Consider the following 17,151-nt stretch of genomic DNA (forward strand, 5'->3'; position numbering starts at 1 on the left):
ATTGTATCATTGTATATACTCTGTATATAGAGAAAAATAGGTGGAAATTAAATACATTCCCTTTGATAGAAACTGAATGTAAGCAGTGCCACAGCAGCCAAACTCGAGATGAAACAGCAAAAAAGAATGGTAGAAATAGAAATAACGTACCCCAAGAGCATAATGCCTGATAATCTTCTGTAATTCAGAAAGAGCTGTCCAGGAAATTAGTATCTTAATATACAGAACTCTATAGTTTTCCTCCCTTTACTACCTGAGAAACCAGTGGATCTTGACAAAACACACTCCAAATGTATCTTAACTTCTCTGTTGGCCAGCCAAATACCTGTAAACTTCAGCCAGGATATAAGCCTCACAGATTGCTTTTTGCTGTGATTGTCATTGTATGAATTATGCTGCTATAATGCAAATTATTATGGAAAAAATCATTATGAACTTACATTAATAGCAATAAACTGTACAGATCAATAATGGAGTACTTATTTTTACCCAAATGAACAGGAACAGTTTTGAATTAGACAAGCAATAATGACCTCCTCTAAGAAAAAGTGTAGCCTTTTTGGTTTTTAAATTGTAGTCATCACTGATAATAGTAAGCACCATAAACACTTAAACAGCTAGCATTTCCAATGATCAAAATTACAATATTGAGAGAAAAAAAATCTTTCTTACCTATGTATACAATTTTTAGATTCTAGATATGCCATACCAGAAGCAGCATCTAATGAAAATTTCACCAACTGTTTGGTTTTTAGCTCATCCTTCTTTTTTCTTAAAAAGGACAGGAAATCACCTCCTACAAAAACAGAAAGATGGACAGTTAGACATGACGGATAGGATACTGACAATTAATCTCTCACTAGGGTTGAGAGACCAAACAAAATACAGCTATCAGCTGTTCTCACCAACTCATCAGTTTGAGTTTAGCCTGAGAAAAAGGAAGGGACTCACCATTCAAAATGCAGTTTCTGTAACTTAGTAGGTGCTTAAAAGTGAAAACCGCACCACAGAAAACTGCACATATGTTTTTGATATACCCAAAATCTTCACCAGGGTACATTAGATACAGACTTACATGAGAATTTCTGACAAAAATGATTGATAGTTTGTGATAAATGTAACTCTAATCACAGACTGGTTGCTGTAGGGATTTAATAAAAACTGTGAATAAAGGTTAGTTGCTTTTAGTTACATGACAGTGACTTGATTTTTAATTGATTTGCAGTGCTGTTTCTCACGTTCTACACTGATGTGTTTGGAGGGCTAAGTGTTTTACTTCTTGGGCAATATTAACTGCACATTTGACACTAACAATTCAAGGCAAAAAACCATTACTGTGACTTCACAGTCTTCTGCCTGGGGGGAATAAAGTTGATGCCCTCTTGTCTGAGGAGGCGCAAGGGTCAGCATGAAGTATTTCTAAAAAGTAACCTGCATTTTCAAAAAAAAAAAAAAAATCCTGAAAAATTGATTTAGGACAAAAATAATCAGGAGACACATTATACAAACACTGCAATGCCATGTTCTGATTGATATAACTGAATTAAAGATCTTTTTCTAAAAAAAGATTTTACTGTTCCAGTCAAAGGCAAAAAAATCATAGTGGAGCTTTCCACATCACACTACTTATTTGCTAGTGTACAGCCAGCCATTGCTCTGGTCTTTGATTCTTTTAACTTTGCACTGAATTCACTATAGAGATTCTCTCCTGCAAATAATGCACTGCTACACAATTTTATATACTGCCTTTCTTAGCAATATGAAAAGACACTATATATTAAAGGTTTCATATGGGATTTTCTTAGGAGGGTATTTCTATTTATATTTCATACTCTAAGAAATAAGAGACTATTAAAGAAAAAAAAGTCTGCTGTTAAGACATGTAACTGTAATACCTTTAAAATACTAAGTTGAAGTAACTGTAAAAAGGATTAACACCTTAACTGCCAACTGTTTTGTTTATTCATTTTGCCTGGGATCAGGCTTTTTTTAGTACAAATAATCTGGATATGATGGCTTTATAGGCTGACCGTTAATGAAAACTCTGAGATAATAAGCACCTGATAAACTGTAGATCAAAACAACTGTTACCATTTTGCTTGATTTCCTTTGTTGTAAACCTGTAATACCACAGGAAAGCCAGAAAATGCTCTATTTTCACACAATCATGTAACACTCGGGCTTCCAGGGACCTCTGGGGATTCAAACTGCCTGCTCAAGCAGGGCCACTTAAAGCTGCTTGCCTAGGACCACGACCAGATGGTCCTGGTGAACATCTCCAAGGAGGGAGACCCCACAACCTCTCTGGGCAACCTGTGTCATCCTCACAGGGAAAATAAAGTGTTCCTTCATGTTCAGGAGGAACCTCCTGTGTTTCAGTGTCTGCCCGTTGCCCTGGCACTGGGCACACACTGAAAAGACCCTGGGTCTGTCTTCTTTGCACCCTCCCTTCAGGTATTTATATTCACTGGTAAGATCCTCCTAAGCCTTCTCTTCTTCAGGCTGAACAGTCCCAGCTCTTTCAGCTTTTCATCCAAGGAAAGATGCTCCAGTTCTTTTATCATCTTCGTGGCTCTTCATTGGGCTGTCTCCACTACATCCATGTCTGTCTTGTACTGGGGAGACCAGCACTGGACACAGTACTCCAGATGTGGCCTCACCAGAGCTGAACAGCAGGGAAGGATCACCTCTAATGCAGCCCAAGATACCATTCACCTTCTTTAGAGCAGTAACACACCACTGGTGGATGTTCACTCGATGCCCAACAGGACCTCCAGGTCCATTTCTGCCAAGTTGCTTTCCAGTTGGGCAAGCACCAGTATGTACTGGTGGCCTCTCAGGTGCTGGACTTCGAACTCCTTGTTGAACAGCACAAGGTTCCTGTCAGCCCATTTCTCCAGTCTGTCCAGGTGCCTCCAGATGGCAGCATGACCCTCTGGTTTATCAGTCCCTTCTCCCCGTTTGGTGTCATAAGCAAACGTGCTGAGGGTGCACTCTGCCCTGTTACCAAGATCATTAATGAAGATGTGAAACAGTATCAGACCCAGTACTGACTGCTGGGGTAGACCAGTAGCTACTAGCCTCCAATTTTCTTAATACTCTTGATTCCAAACAAACAGGTGAATAAAATTACTGATACGTTCTTCTTCAGTGACGAACAGCAATTTTTAAAAAGCAGTGTACATAACAGCAAAAACCAGCCTGTTTTAAAGCCTATATGGTCTATTTTCAGTTTGTAAGGGTAACAAAGGGTTTGTATAAACCACGTAATACAAAACTACTGATCATGTAGGTGTTTAAAATCAGACTGCCAGAACAATTGTTAATGTGCAAGGATGAAAGCAAAGGTGAGTAATCTTTTTTACTCACAACACAGCAAATGCTCTCATGTTGGCCAACAAGAACCCCTCAGATGGGCAGGCAAATACTGCATCCTCAGCATCATCATACTATATCGTCTGCATCATCAACAGAGCCGCTGGCACACACAGAGCCCGTGATGCCCTTCGCTCCTAGGCTGGGTAACACAAAGATGAAAAATCCAGATCTGACTGGATGCCCTTGACTCTAAAGTCAGTTTGAAATACCATGTTTTACACACATTACATCTCCAAAGTTTGACAGGGTGAATATTGTGATACTGAATTTTAAAATTCTAATGAAATCTTAGAAGAATAGAATACTACTGTAAACTGGACTGGGTAATAATTGCCTTTCCTTTGATCTGAGAGGTTACTGACATCGTTTAGTAACAGGTAAAAAGTAGGTATTGCCAGAGAGAAGGAAGGTAAACACTACATTGAAATATGTGTCATTTCTTATAGATGTGAACAGAATTATTCTGGTTACAGCAGACAGATAACAATACTTCTTAAACAATTCCCCCCTCTAATACATACAAACAAGGTGATGAAAATTATTTTGTTTATATACTGAGAACTTACTGCTCTGTACATAGGAATAATCTTTTAATTCACAAGTATGATTATATGCCTTTATGAATGTGAAGTCTTTCAACCTTGACAAACTGTGGCATTATTTGAAGGAGAACAGTAAATCAAGGAAGCTTACAGGAAAAACATGTAAGTTCAACCTAAAAAAAATTTTATCTTTAGCCACCAATGTTCCAATATTGAAGACTAAGAATTTCTAACAATTTACTGCAGGAAGAACTGAAAATAAAGATAAGCGCAGTTTGATACACTGAAGAAAAAAAAAAAAAAAGCCTTCTCACATAGCCATACTAAAAATGAATGAACATGTCCTAAGTAAGAAAGGTCTCTTTATAAAAGGTGTTATAACAGCATCAGTGTTAATCTAAATTCAAATTCCTCACAGTTTGTATAAATTCTTTGGAGAAATTAGTTACTTCTTTTCAAAATCAATAGTAAAAAATCTGTTCTCAACAGATTACTAAAGATAATAAGGTATCAAAAGAAAAGCTAACCATATCCAGTAAAACATTAGAAACAATACATGTTATGAATTTGTTTCTAACATGCACAGGCAGTCAGATTAAGACCCTAATTTTCATGACATCATATCTGAACAGGATTAAATGCTGCTGAGTTCCTTCCAACAGAGTATGCTGAAATCTCACAGCACAAACCTGTAACCTCCCAATATAATCAGACCATCAAGAACTGATTTAGACTTGCTGATTTTCAGTGTTTGGCATGTACTGTATGAAATTCCAGAGTTCTGAGCAAAACCAGCACTGTATACCTCAAGTTGCATAAAAGGTATTTTATGCCTATCATCAAAACACTGTTTTCATAGTATTATCTTGCCTCAGTCTCAATGGTGAAAAAGGTCATCAAAGGTGCATTTTTGCTAGTAGTTCTGTCTTCACTTGTATCCATCCTCACACAGAGATAACAAAAATGTCTTTTAAATACTCTATTCAATACTGACTTAAAAGCACTGTTTGTTGCAGACAAAATAAATGAGCAAACTGATACACATCTCATTCTGTACAAGATATGTAATTTTAGGTTAAATCTGATTATCCTTATCATTGTGACACCAACACAGACAAGTGTCTGTCCTTCAACTAACAGAATTATTCTCATTAGTAAATTCGGAGTTTAAATGTTCACTGTGGCCAATGTCTCAGCTACTCATCTTCACAGGAAAGCATCTGCATGAATACTTTCAAAGCTGAGTTAAGCGGATTTCACTACAAACCTTTCTGTGCAGAACTATGGCTATGTAATATCTTCATGTACTTCTTAAAACAAGTTTAAATATAAAAAGCCCTAATTCACTATTTGCAGCACATAGTGTCAGAGCATTATCTCCAATATAATAGCTGTTGGTAAATAAACAGACCAATTAGACTATGAAACATCTGAAACAAAACTAGCTACCTACGTAATAGTAAGTAATGCTTTCTCTTATATGTGGAATTTCTATTGTATTCTAGACAGCTACCTGTTTTCCAGTTAATGGCACACAACACTACCAGTAAATGAGGTCTGCTCCCACCACTCTAATAACTACAGAAATAACTAGACCATTACAGTATGATCACCAAGCAGAAATCAACTGCCTGTTTTGGGTTTACAGAAAGATAAATAACAGTACTGGAGTGTCTGCTTAATATAATAGAATTATTTTACTAAATAGATGACAAAATGTAGTACATAAGCAGAAGCTCCATGAGATCAGCCCGCTATTCGTGTATTTCACTGTGAATGTGAGCTATTTATCATTACATGCAGAAATTTTAAGAGTGAAAATACCACATATAGGTATCTCCTAGTGTTGGCCATACTTTATAGCATAAACTTTATGCTGTATGTTAAGTAGTATTTTATGGCAGTATCACTGTTCACTTAATGGTGCGCACAAAAGTAAGCTAGTGTTTTGCAAGACAGAAAAACACTACCTGTGATCTCTGAGAAGAAATCAAAATGCAAGAAACAGTAATGAAATATGTTAAATCAGTTTACAAAATAATTAATTATGGTAATCTTTGAATTTAGTGGAATTTATAAGAAATTATGAGTACATACTTCAGGGTTCTCCTGAGCTCGTGCCCAAAATGTTCTAGGCACTCCTGGCAGCATTCTAATAACCAGTATTGACACTGAACGTAATTAAAACATATTTTTGAAACTTTGGTGTGAAATCTCCCACTCATTGATATCTAGATATACAGACAGACATTGTTTATGTATTACATCTCTATATAGCATCATACCATTTAAATAATGTTATGCATAATAATTATACAAATATTAACATATATGATAGTGTAATAGCAATTATTAATAATGAATGGAATTACACATATTATTATTCACATATAGGTTTTAATAAAGTGGGATAACTTCCTTTATTAATCAGCCTTGCTAAGCAGCAGTTTGTTTGGAGTCCACTCTTCTTAAATTTATACACACATTAATCATGTAGATACGGTATGCTTCTGGCCATACCACTTAATGGTCACTTAACACAGAGAAGATCCACGACTCAATATTCGTAATTGTTTTATAAGCTCTTATAATATTATTGAAATTACTTTTAACTGCTCCTGTATTTATAAATTTGATAATTCATATGATCAGTCTTCTGACTAACCTAAAAGATATTTAGAGCATCTTTATTGCCCAGTATCTTAATCCCACATACATCATCAACAAAAAAAACCCAAACACAGCTACTTAGAATTACGAATTTAAAATAGAAAACATGCATCTGCAGCAATTCTAGAAGACAGCTTTTTAACAAAGTAAGCAGTTGTTTGACAAACCATTAAAAATGTAAGAGTTTAGAAATGCTGAAGCACTCCTTTTCCTTTTGTGTGCCTTCACTTTCAACTAATGGATCATTTGTGTGGAGTGAAGTGCTTTCATTTTTTAAAAAACCTCTTACATAAGTAGTAACAGAAACTGTAAGTAAACCCAAGGTTTTTCAACTGCCTACAGAGTACTATTGTAAAATCCACTTAAAACATCATTTTTCCTGCTAAGCAAAGCAAATTAAAGTTGCTATAATCATGTAAGGTTTTGCCATACTAATGGCCAGTGGGATCCTGGGGGGCATCAGGAGAAGCGTGGCCAGCAGGCCGAGGGAGGTGATCCTCCCCCTCTGCTCTGCCCTGGTGGGGCACATCTGGAGTGCTGTGCCCAGTGCTGGGCTCCCCAGTTCAGGAGAGACAGGGAACTACTGGAGAGGGCCCAGCGGAGGGCTACGAAGGTGATGAGGGGACTGGAGCATCTCCCTGATGAGGAGAGGCTGAGGGAGCTGGGCTGTTTGGCCTGGAGCAGAGCAGACTGAGAGGGGATCTTACCAATGCACACAAACACCTTAAGGGTGGGCGTCAGGGGGACGGGGCCAGGCTCTTTTCAGTGGTGCCCAGCGACAGGACAAGGGGCAACGGGCACAAACTGCAACAGAAGACATTCCTTTTGAATGTGACTTTGAGGGTGACAGAGTGCTGGAACAGGCTGCCCAGAGAGGTTGTGGAGTCTCCTCTGAACACACTGAAAAAGCTGCCTGGACATGGTCCTGTGCACCTGGTTGTAGGTGAACCTGCTTTAGGAAGGGGTTGGACTAGGTGATCTCTAGAAGTTCCTTCCAACCCCAAGTATTCTGTGATTCTGTGATCCTGTGACTGATAATGGTCAGCAAACTTGCCTTAGACTTAAGGTGGATCAAAGAAGCTAGAGTGTGAAGCCAGTGATCCTACCATAAAAGCCTGTCCAAAAAACGAAGTCTGTCATTATCTGCCAAGAAGTAACCAGAAATCATAGTGAGACATCAACAGCCAGCATCTCCTGTCCTTTGTGCTGCATAAGATAACACTGCCTGGACTTACTTGTACTCGTGGTATTGTGGCTATTAGTATATAGGACTATAAATGGGTGGATAGAATCTACTTCGGAAGCTAACTAAAAGGGAGATAATCTTCCCCCGGGAAGACTTCCATGCAGTTTTGTTTCATTGATGCCTATAATTGGATTATGCTTAAAAAACAATAATCACTGGCCTTGAAAATTATTCCAGATTAGAAAGTCATGATAGTCTGTGTGAAACAGACCATACATGAAGAGCAGGGTTTTTTTAACCTAAAGAAAAACTATGAACATTTAAATACAGACACATAAAAAAATATTTTTACTTAAAGAGTTTCTGTAGGTAAAGCAAAAATAATAATGTGAAGGAATTCCAAAGAAGTAAGACAGATATAGACATTGTTGTAGCTATCAAAACATTTGCTGATTTTTTGTATTGGGTTGTTTTTATTTAGTTTTCAAACAGATTTTCTAGTTTCATCTACTTGCTGATTTACTTTTGTACGATCCTGATATAAAATAAAGTATCATCAAAGCCTAAAATAATTGAAAAGATAAACATCAAACTCCAGTCTCAAAAGAATACTGTACAGTGAGGCTTTGGTCTTGTTTTATCAAATAGAGAAACTCTGAGCTGCAAGGAATTTTTAATCACCACTACCTACACCCCAACAAAGGAATCTGACTGTTCCCCCTCTTCTCTTTGTATCTTCACAGCTGGAAACCATGTAGCAAATAGAAGCCCACATCAACGTACAAGACTAAGAAGGGAAGGGGGGAAGAAGAAATGGGGTCTGTATGTGTATGTACATGTGTGTGTAGTACAAGAGGACTCGGGGTGAGAGGATGAAGTTGGACTTATATATGGAAGAAGAAATCCACAGGGGGGTGTATGGTTCACAGGACGATGTGCCCAACAAGAGAGAAGATGGCAGAGGTTACAGAGAAGTAGAAACAACAAAAAATGGAAGCTGGAAGCTTATTTGGGTGCAGTAGGAAAGGATACAGTAAGAGACAAAACCTAAAGAAACAGACGTGGATCATATTTCTGTGAAGAGAAGCTGTAGGGTAGACAAGAATACGGCTTTAGCAACAGCTGGGTATTGAATGAGACAACTTATTTGGCTAGGTAAAAAAAAGAAAAAAAAAAAGAAGAATTGCATGGAATAATCCAGACAGTCACTATCACTGGTAAAAATCTGCACCTTATCTCTAATTTGAATTTGTCTAGCATTTGAATGACCATTTGTTGTTGTTGCACTGACTTTTGACAGCATGCAGTAAAGATTCAGGATGTGTCTGCAAGACAGAACACAGATCTGAAATTTGGTGGCAAAAGTCAGCTACTGAAGGTGTACTATACAACCAATAAGGCAGATCATGCCGGACTTCATTAAGTATTCAGGGATCTCTAAAGAGAAGCAATTGGAAAAAATCGTGAAGATCTCTCTGCCTTCAGAAGCAGGAAATAGAAAAAAAAGACACCATACAAAGTAGAAAGCACAGCAGTTAAATCACATAACATAAAATTAAAAGTTAACATTTTTTTCAGCATCAATCAGCCTTCCAGCAGACTCTTTTTGCTAGAGGGACAGAGGCACTTCTGAAAGTTCTGCAAGATCAACTGTTGAAATAGTTGCATGAAGTTGTAACTGCACCATAGGATTACACATCTATCTTCAAAATGCCCTACTCTAGAACACACAGCTCATGAACATAAAAAGTTCCTACCTCTAAACTAAGTTCTCACTTCAGGGCAAATTAAAATTCAATTCAATTAAAACGAACATGAAGAAGGAGAAGAAAAAAACTGTGGCTTGAGATTGCTTTTAGTATCTTACAGATTACATTTATTTTGGTTTGTTTTTCCCCTAAACCTAGGAAGAGAAAAAAAAATTCAAAGTTTAAAGGGACTCCCCCAGTTTGTTTTTGATTACATGGGAGACTGCATGATAAATTAAGAGCAGATGAAAACACAATTAAGTGATCCTGAGTGTTTCAGTATATTAAAACCCCTTATTCTCAAAGCAGAAATACTATAAGGTCCATGATCACTAGGAGAGAAGTTGGGACCTTCCTAAGACAGGAAGATAACAGTGAGGAAGGGTACAAGAGAAGAGTATTCTAGTTTCTTCTTTTTCCATCTTTTTCCGTGAAAAGATGCTGAGTTCACTCTGGAAGGAGAAAAGAACAGGAAGCAGGTTTTAACAACTCCTTCACCATTTTCCTGATAATCTTCCCTACACCCCATCAAAATCCGGCATCCATTTGTCTCAGGTTATCAGCCTGGACGCTGGCCAGCTTACAGATAATGCTAGCGGTATTCCAGGCAGTCTCTCTGATCATCACCTAAATTTGCTAAAAATGAGCTGTTATGAAAACTCCTCATGCCCTGTGTGGCCTTAAGAGACAATGGCAAATTGTTCTTCTCCTGTTCTGAATACCAAAGCAGTTCCTCATAATTACTTCCCTTTCCTCAGTTTTAAGGTCAACAATGCAGGACTGAAGCGCAAAAAAACCAACTGGGAAAAGATGCACAGAGCAAATTAAAATGAATACATTAACCCAGAAAATATGAGTAAAAAGCTCTATTTTTTAGATTTATGTGGCATCACAAAAAAATTACATACTTTCTTACATACTACAAACCATACTTCTACACAAGGTTCTGCTGTTCCTCACCAACCCTAACAAAGGCTTATCTATACTAGAAAATTCCTGTGGTGAAGGCTACAGACTACATTCAGAGTCTCAAATATACAGCAAACCTTACTGAACTGGTAGCCCACCCTTTCTACATTACTTTTCAGTCAGGCTAGCCAAGTCCATATGACAATACAAACTCATGGCGCTATACTAACATCAAGCATTTGGCAAATCTCAACATACCTGGTTTCTTTTCCCAAAATTCATTAGCAGTTCTCACTTTAACATCTTCTGTCTGTCTTAGGATAAACTGAATACTTAAAATGTATCACAACAGATTATTAAAAAGTTACTATACTGAGTTATGAAATAATGCATATTCACATTTTCAGATCAGAAGATATCAGAAAAAAACTCCGTCAAATACTACCTTTGCAACAAACCTTACCAAACCGTCTTAGCTGACATTTCATTATAAAGTAGTAAGAAGAAAAGGAAGAATAGTACAAAGAAAATAATTTATAGCAACATATGGGATCACCAGAGTTCTTTGTAATACTAACAGGTTCCATAACCTAGTGTTTCCAAGCAGCACTTTTGAAAGGTATGAAAATCCTGGGCAGTATACATCAACTTGAGAGTTGTACTCTACTTTTCCTGGAGTTCATCTGAATAATTTCTGCTCCTTCAATGCAGTATTTAAAATTCACTGCATGACACTGCAATTACAGTAAGATTTATTTCACTGTATTGTAAAATCAAACATGCCTTTTTGGCATGGACTTCTCATTAGCTATATGCTAACACAGCATCTCAAATCTGCTCTGGGGCAGTGGAGACAGAAGAAGAAACTGGCAAATACTGTTTTTCACTACTCAGTAGCCTCCCTGGAGTCAGAATCAGTAGGGAGAGTTTAGCCACTGTATTCTCCCCAGGTATTGGTGAAGCTTAGGTCATAAACCAAGTTTATAGGCTTCTTATCTGCACAACAGCTTACTATCAGAACACAGTCCTCCACTGGATGCATCCCACTTACTTTGCATATGCTATGCAGATGATAAGCAAATGCTCAGCAAATTAGATGGTGCAGCTCACTCTGCAGGGAACTGAAGTTACACTGAATGTGGATCTCACATCACATGCCCTCTGGCTCAAGACATCACACCACATGTTCAAGGAGCTGAGATTACCTGAACCTCTGTATCTAGAAACCAGCACATCTGACTTACTGCAAGTGCAGAGGGCATGCACATATACATTGTTCAGGGCTATCCTAAATTAAGAGTCCTAATAGAATGTGAAGAGCAGACACTAGCAATATGAAATCAGAAAATAAAAACAAAGGTCAGCACACAGCAAAAGAGAAATTGAAGTCCAACTTTTATTAGGAACACAAAACGCATAAAAAAAATCAGCATATAAATGCATGAGTGATGTACTCCTAAAATTTTCTTTCTTTTTAATAGTCTTAATATTTTCAAACTGATAACTATAGTTGTCACAGAGAAAGAGTTAGAACTACCAAAGAAAAAGAAGAAATCTCTATGGGAAGTTCTCCATTAACAAAACGTAATACAAAGATAATTTCCAAATAGAGTTGTTTTCTCAGTTCTTAGTCTACTAAAAAATTCACAGAAAAAACTATGCCACTGTAAAATACAGATTAATTTTTCTTATAGTAGCTGGGAAGCCACACAGCCACTTCAGCATTGGGCTCTTGTAAGGATCTGGGCATTAGTTCTTTTTAGTGAATATTTCAATGTCATTTAGGTAAAAAAGAATAAAACTAAGTATTTGCTAAGAGTGCTTTAGAGGTTATTACAGATTTATCTACTATGCAATCACAAATCAACATTTTAAAACCATCTGCTTTGCCAAATTGCTTTTTCACAGCAACTAGCTAGCATAACTTAAGCCTGCAAATAAGAATTTTCTATTGTTCTCTGGTAACGTATATATACATTTTATATATATATATATAAAAAACATAAATACATAAAATGTTTATAAGAAAAAATATTAAGGACGCTTCAACTCAGTTTCAGTGGTTATCTTAGCAATTTTGGGAAGGTAGGGGAGGGAGTACAATTTGCTTGGAATTTCAAAAATTATTGATTTTTTTTCAGTAACTCTCATTATGAATTCCTGAATGGCAGTTTTATGTCACATCTCTTCTATACATGTAAACTTCCATGTATATATGAAGGACATTGTTGCTGCTACATACATTTTAGCTTCTGTTTATATATGACAGGGAGTACTCTAATTAGTTTATTTTTTATCAATTAGAAGAATAGTTTTTAGAAAGCAGTAATAGGTCTAAATTACAGAACATATAAATACTATCTGACACAAAATAGAAGCATATACCTCCCAAAAAACGCTCTTTAGAATACTGCTTGGGATTTTCTTATTTGTAGGTAGCCACTCTATCTTACTGAGATTTTTATTTGTGGCACATATGCAAAAAAAAATAAAAAACAACTGCCATAATGTTCTCTCCTGTATTCAAAGAAACTAGTTCTTGTAAGTCTTTACTTGGGCAATAGTACCAGTTGCTTACCTGGAAAACAGAACTCAGCTCTTTAAAAAGTATTCCAGTAGGTTTTTTTCCTATATTAAAATGCACATTCCTTAAAATAAATTTTTAAAATGTAAGAAAGAAACTTACCTAGTAATGGCCATTGGGCATATTTTATTAGATAACTGTAAAACACATCTGTATTAAAGCATTTGTTATGATTTCTGAGTTCTCAGAAGCAACGCTCTTTCACCAATTTACTGGAGTCCCTCATCTTATACAAGAATCATGCATAGCTTAAATTTAAAAAAATCATTGACTCTTACTCATTTGTTTTCAATCTAGTAGATAAAGCATCCTAAATTCATGTCATCATCAATGGTACCATTAAAAAAAATATGGTTACAGTAACAAAAAAACCCCCAAGTTCTGTCATTCCTAGCCTTTTCCTTTCTCAATTTAAAGGACTGTTTTTTTCAATAGATATTGCCTGAGAAGCCAGAAGGACTGGAGTAACCTCACCCCAACCAAACACAGAAAAAGATGTCAATATTCTGCTTACAGGATGTTCCCCCCCTTCCCACCTGTAGAGGCTCTTGCAGAAAGACCTGCAGGACAAGACTGAGAACAGGCCTGGGCCTAACAACTGAGCCAATGGCAAGGAGATAGGATGTGTTTTTCCACATACTCATCCCTTAAAGAGATGTATATAATACACAAACACATCACATTAAGCTCTTTCCCTCATTTCTTGACAGGTGGTGGATTGTAAAAAAGATTAACACAGTCTTTCTGTACTGACGTCATCTACAATGGATTGACGCTGAGTGGACACATAACAGTGAGATCAGCACAGCCACCAGCAAGTAAGTGAACAGTAAGTAAATTATGCTTCTTTTTCATTAATATATATAATTTCTCATCTACCTTTTCACTTTGGCTATATATCCATAACACAATTTGCTACCTTATTTAATATTTCAGTTAATCCCTCCGAAATCATTCATCTTGAAAAGCCTTTATTGATGTGATGGCTTTAGGACACATGCCACTTGTTATGTTGACACCCCCCACCCCCCCTTCCCAGGAAAAGACATCTGCCTACAAAGGGTAATTGTCTTTGACAACTTGCTTTACTTCTCTGTTACCTGTTGGCAATGTCTGGTCTATTTTTGCATGTAACACTGGATGCACAGATGCTTCAATATGCATCTGCCACCTTTCTATTGTTTTCTCTGATGACTTTATCCAGATGCATAGTTTGTAATCCCATTTACATTTGCAACAAAGGAAAAAGATTTCTCTGCAGAGACAGTTTATGACAGAATCACTAACAAAGTAGCACATTTCTACATAAAGTGCCAAGTTTCAAAATAAGTTTTTAATACCTGAACAAATTAAGAATCTGAATTGAAATCTGAAACTGGAATGAAAAGCAGAATTAGCTGCTACTGAGCCACATGACAACAGTCTCAAAAGACACAGTAACTGTATAGCCTACATGTATCTGAGATATAAAAACAGTAGAAAAAGTGCAAACATTAAACTGAACTCAGAAAACACAGGAGAAACCCCACGTTCTACAGAGATGTTTCTAATCTTTTCCTCAGGGAAAAGACTGTCAGACATTTATTAATTACATGCCTTCTTAGCCATATACTTACAGAATACAGTTCTAAGCTAAACCATGCCATTTTAAAATGATTTTTTATTATTAAATAAAAAAAAATAGTTATTAAAAAGAATGTCAGAGTAAACTGCTTGAACACCTTCAAGTATTTAAGACAAAAGACAGACAAAGCACATACTGAGAAAGTTAAGTGTTAAATGCAGGTCAACAAGCCTACCACTATTCTTTCTTCAAAGGGCATCATTAAACACCAGATCAGTGCACTAATAATGTTTTTTTTGTAGGTAATTGCACCCAAACTCGCCATTAGAAAACAGAAAACCAGTAATGTCAGAGTCACTGCTTCCCTGAAGTGATCTAAGTGTTTTGTCTTTCCTGTGCTGACTTCTTCAGAGCTGGTATCCTTATGATTTCTAGCTGATTTGGTCAGTTTCATGGCATGCTAGCACAGGTGTAAAAGAATATGGAAATATGTGATGGCTTGAACACAGTACAGTCTTTCTGAGGTAAGGCATGCATGGAAGCTACCCAGAGGACTTACAGACCAGCAAAACAGGCTAAGAATTTAGAAGTTCCTTGCAAATGCAATGAGACAGAAGAATTTTGGATAGACTCGGACTGCAAAATATGCAGGAGAATCAGAGAAAGGTTCTCACTAATTCCTCCTTAAATTGTATTAGTATGTTTCAACTACTTGTCCTAGGCTCTGAAAACCCTGAACCAGGATGATGAAAGTATTAAAAGATTATGATTTGTTTTTATCTTCAGAGATGTCTGGAGAAGCTGATTACCAAAGTATTCCTTAAAACCAGGACACTGGTTTTAGTCTCCATTTTAATAAAGTTAATCACACGTACAAATAAAATAATCTAATATAATACAACCTAATTGAATAGAGGCAGAAAATTCCATTAGGTCAAATGTTTTTCATCAGTGCTCTTGTACTAAAGCCAGTACTCAAGAATTATAAACAATTTAAGTCTTCATGAATGAAATGGTTCTTAAAAAAGGTTACTGTATAATTTTGAAGACAAATCCAGTGATATATAAACCAAATACAGTGTTGCATATTAGGTGGTACAAGAGGCTACCAAATGCACACATTTTCCAGCTGCTGAAAAAATCAACAAAGAGGTAAAACTGCCCAAAATTGTTAATCATCCCAACAACCTGAAATTGTATCCAGCCATTATTGAATAATATGAACTCAAAATTCCAAAAATAAATCAAAAGCAACCCATAAACTGAACAACATATTTTGGTAAAGAAAAAACCTCTTATATTACCATTAGATGACTCAAATCTAAGTTATCAAAACCGAAACATTACCCAGCCACAATGTTTCTTTAAATACAACCATCTTAACATTCACTGCATAACTCTATTTTAAGGGAAGTACCATGTAGTATCTTGTCAGGAGGAAAATTAAGACACAGCTGAGATACCTTTCAGCAAATTATGTTGTCTTGAATGGCTACAGAAAAACTCACAACAGATTTGTGGAGCTCACTCCACTCCAAAGTTAGTAGAACCCAATATTTCCAACGATTCGTAAAACAGGTGACTTTTGAGATCACATATATAAGAATGGAGAAAAAGAAAAATAAATGTATAAACCAATACATTTTATACTATGAAAACAATACCTATGAAAATATGCTGGGGAAAAAAAAAGGAAAAGAAAATTACCTGGAACAAGTTCCATAACAATATAAATAGGTTGTCGTTGTGTGCAAACTCCTATAAGTTTTACAATATTAGGATGATCATACTGTTTGAGTATTCTGCAAAACACACAGGAAGTTTATTATATTAATATATGGTATTGTACAAACTGATTAAATATTATATGAAAATCTTTCAAACCCTTTATGTTATTTTAATGGAACATGTCATTACTGTTATCATAAAGAAAAAACCTCTACATGACAAATCAGTCATCATTCTGTTTGAGATGGAGGGCATACTGATTCACTAATAAATCAAGATTAAACACTATATTATTCTTATTATAATTTTACCATTTGTCTACATAACGTTTGTCTATATAACTGCAAAATGGACTGAGAGATTTGCAGTTTCTCAAGAAACTTTGTAATTAAGAGAGCATTTCAGTGGTGGACAAGAAGCAGAGCTACATCAAAAAGGCATGCGTAGCATGTCTCTACACTTCCCTGCTGCACTTTTTAAAAGCACTTCATTCCAATTTTACTTGAACAGATTAATTAATATAGTAAGTTTTAGAAGAATATAAGGACAGCAATTTTAATTTTGGGAATTAAACAAAAACATTTACATCTTCTTACACAAGAGTCTAATAATATTTGGAGCCTAAACCAGCATGCTATGATTTATAAGGGAAATGAAGGGCAAAGAAGAATTCTGCAGAGTCCGTGTACCTTTTTTTTTTTTTTAAGTCAGAAACAATTTCCTGACTTAAAGCATCTCCTCTTTTTCCCTTTTTTTCCTGGGATCAAAAGTAAAATACTAACCTACCTGGTAAATACATATTTAGGGAGAAATAACACATATAATGTTTTTTCAGACTAACA

General features: G+C 36.2%; 1 protein-coding gene across 5 annotated transcripts in view; it reads right to left on the bottom strand.

Annotated features, from left to right (window-relative positions):
* Positions 1-17,151, bottom strand: part of FER (FER tyrosine kinase) — a 192,868-nt gene that overhangs the window by 52,585 nt on the left and 123,132 nt on the right. For all 5 annotated transcript variants that reach the window (XM_055790584.1, XM_055790586.1, XM_055790585.1 and 2 more), the window contains 2 exons: positions 16,289-16,383; positions 673-796 (listed from right to left, as the gene is read on the bottom strand). In XM_055790584.1, the coding sequence (XP_055646559.1) occupies positions 673-796; positions 16,289-16,383 (219 nt within the window). The remainder of the gene's footprint in view (positions 1-672; positions 797-16,288; positions 16,384-17,151) is intronic.

This window comes from Falco peregrinus, chromosome Z (assembly GCF_023634155.1).
Source record: "Falco peregrinus isolate bFalPer1 chromosome Z, bFalPer1.pri, whole genome shotgun sequence".
NCBI lineage: Eukaryota > Metazoa > Chordata > Aves > Falconiformes > Falconidae > Falco > Falco peregrinus.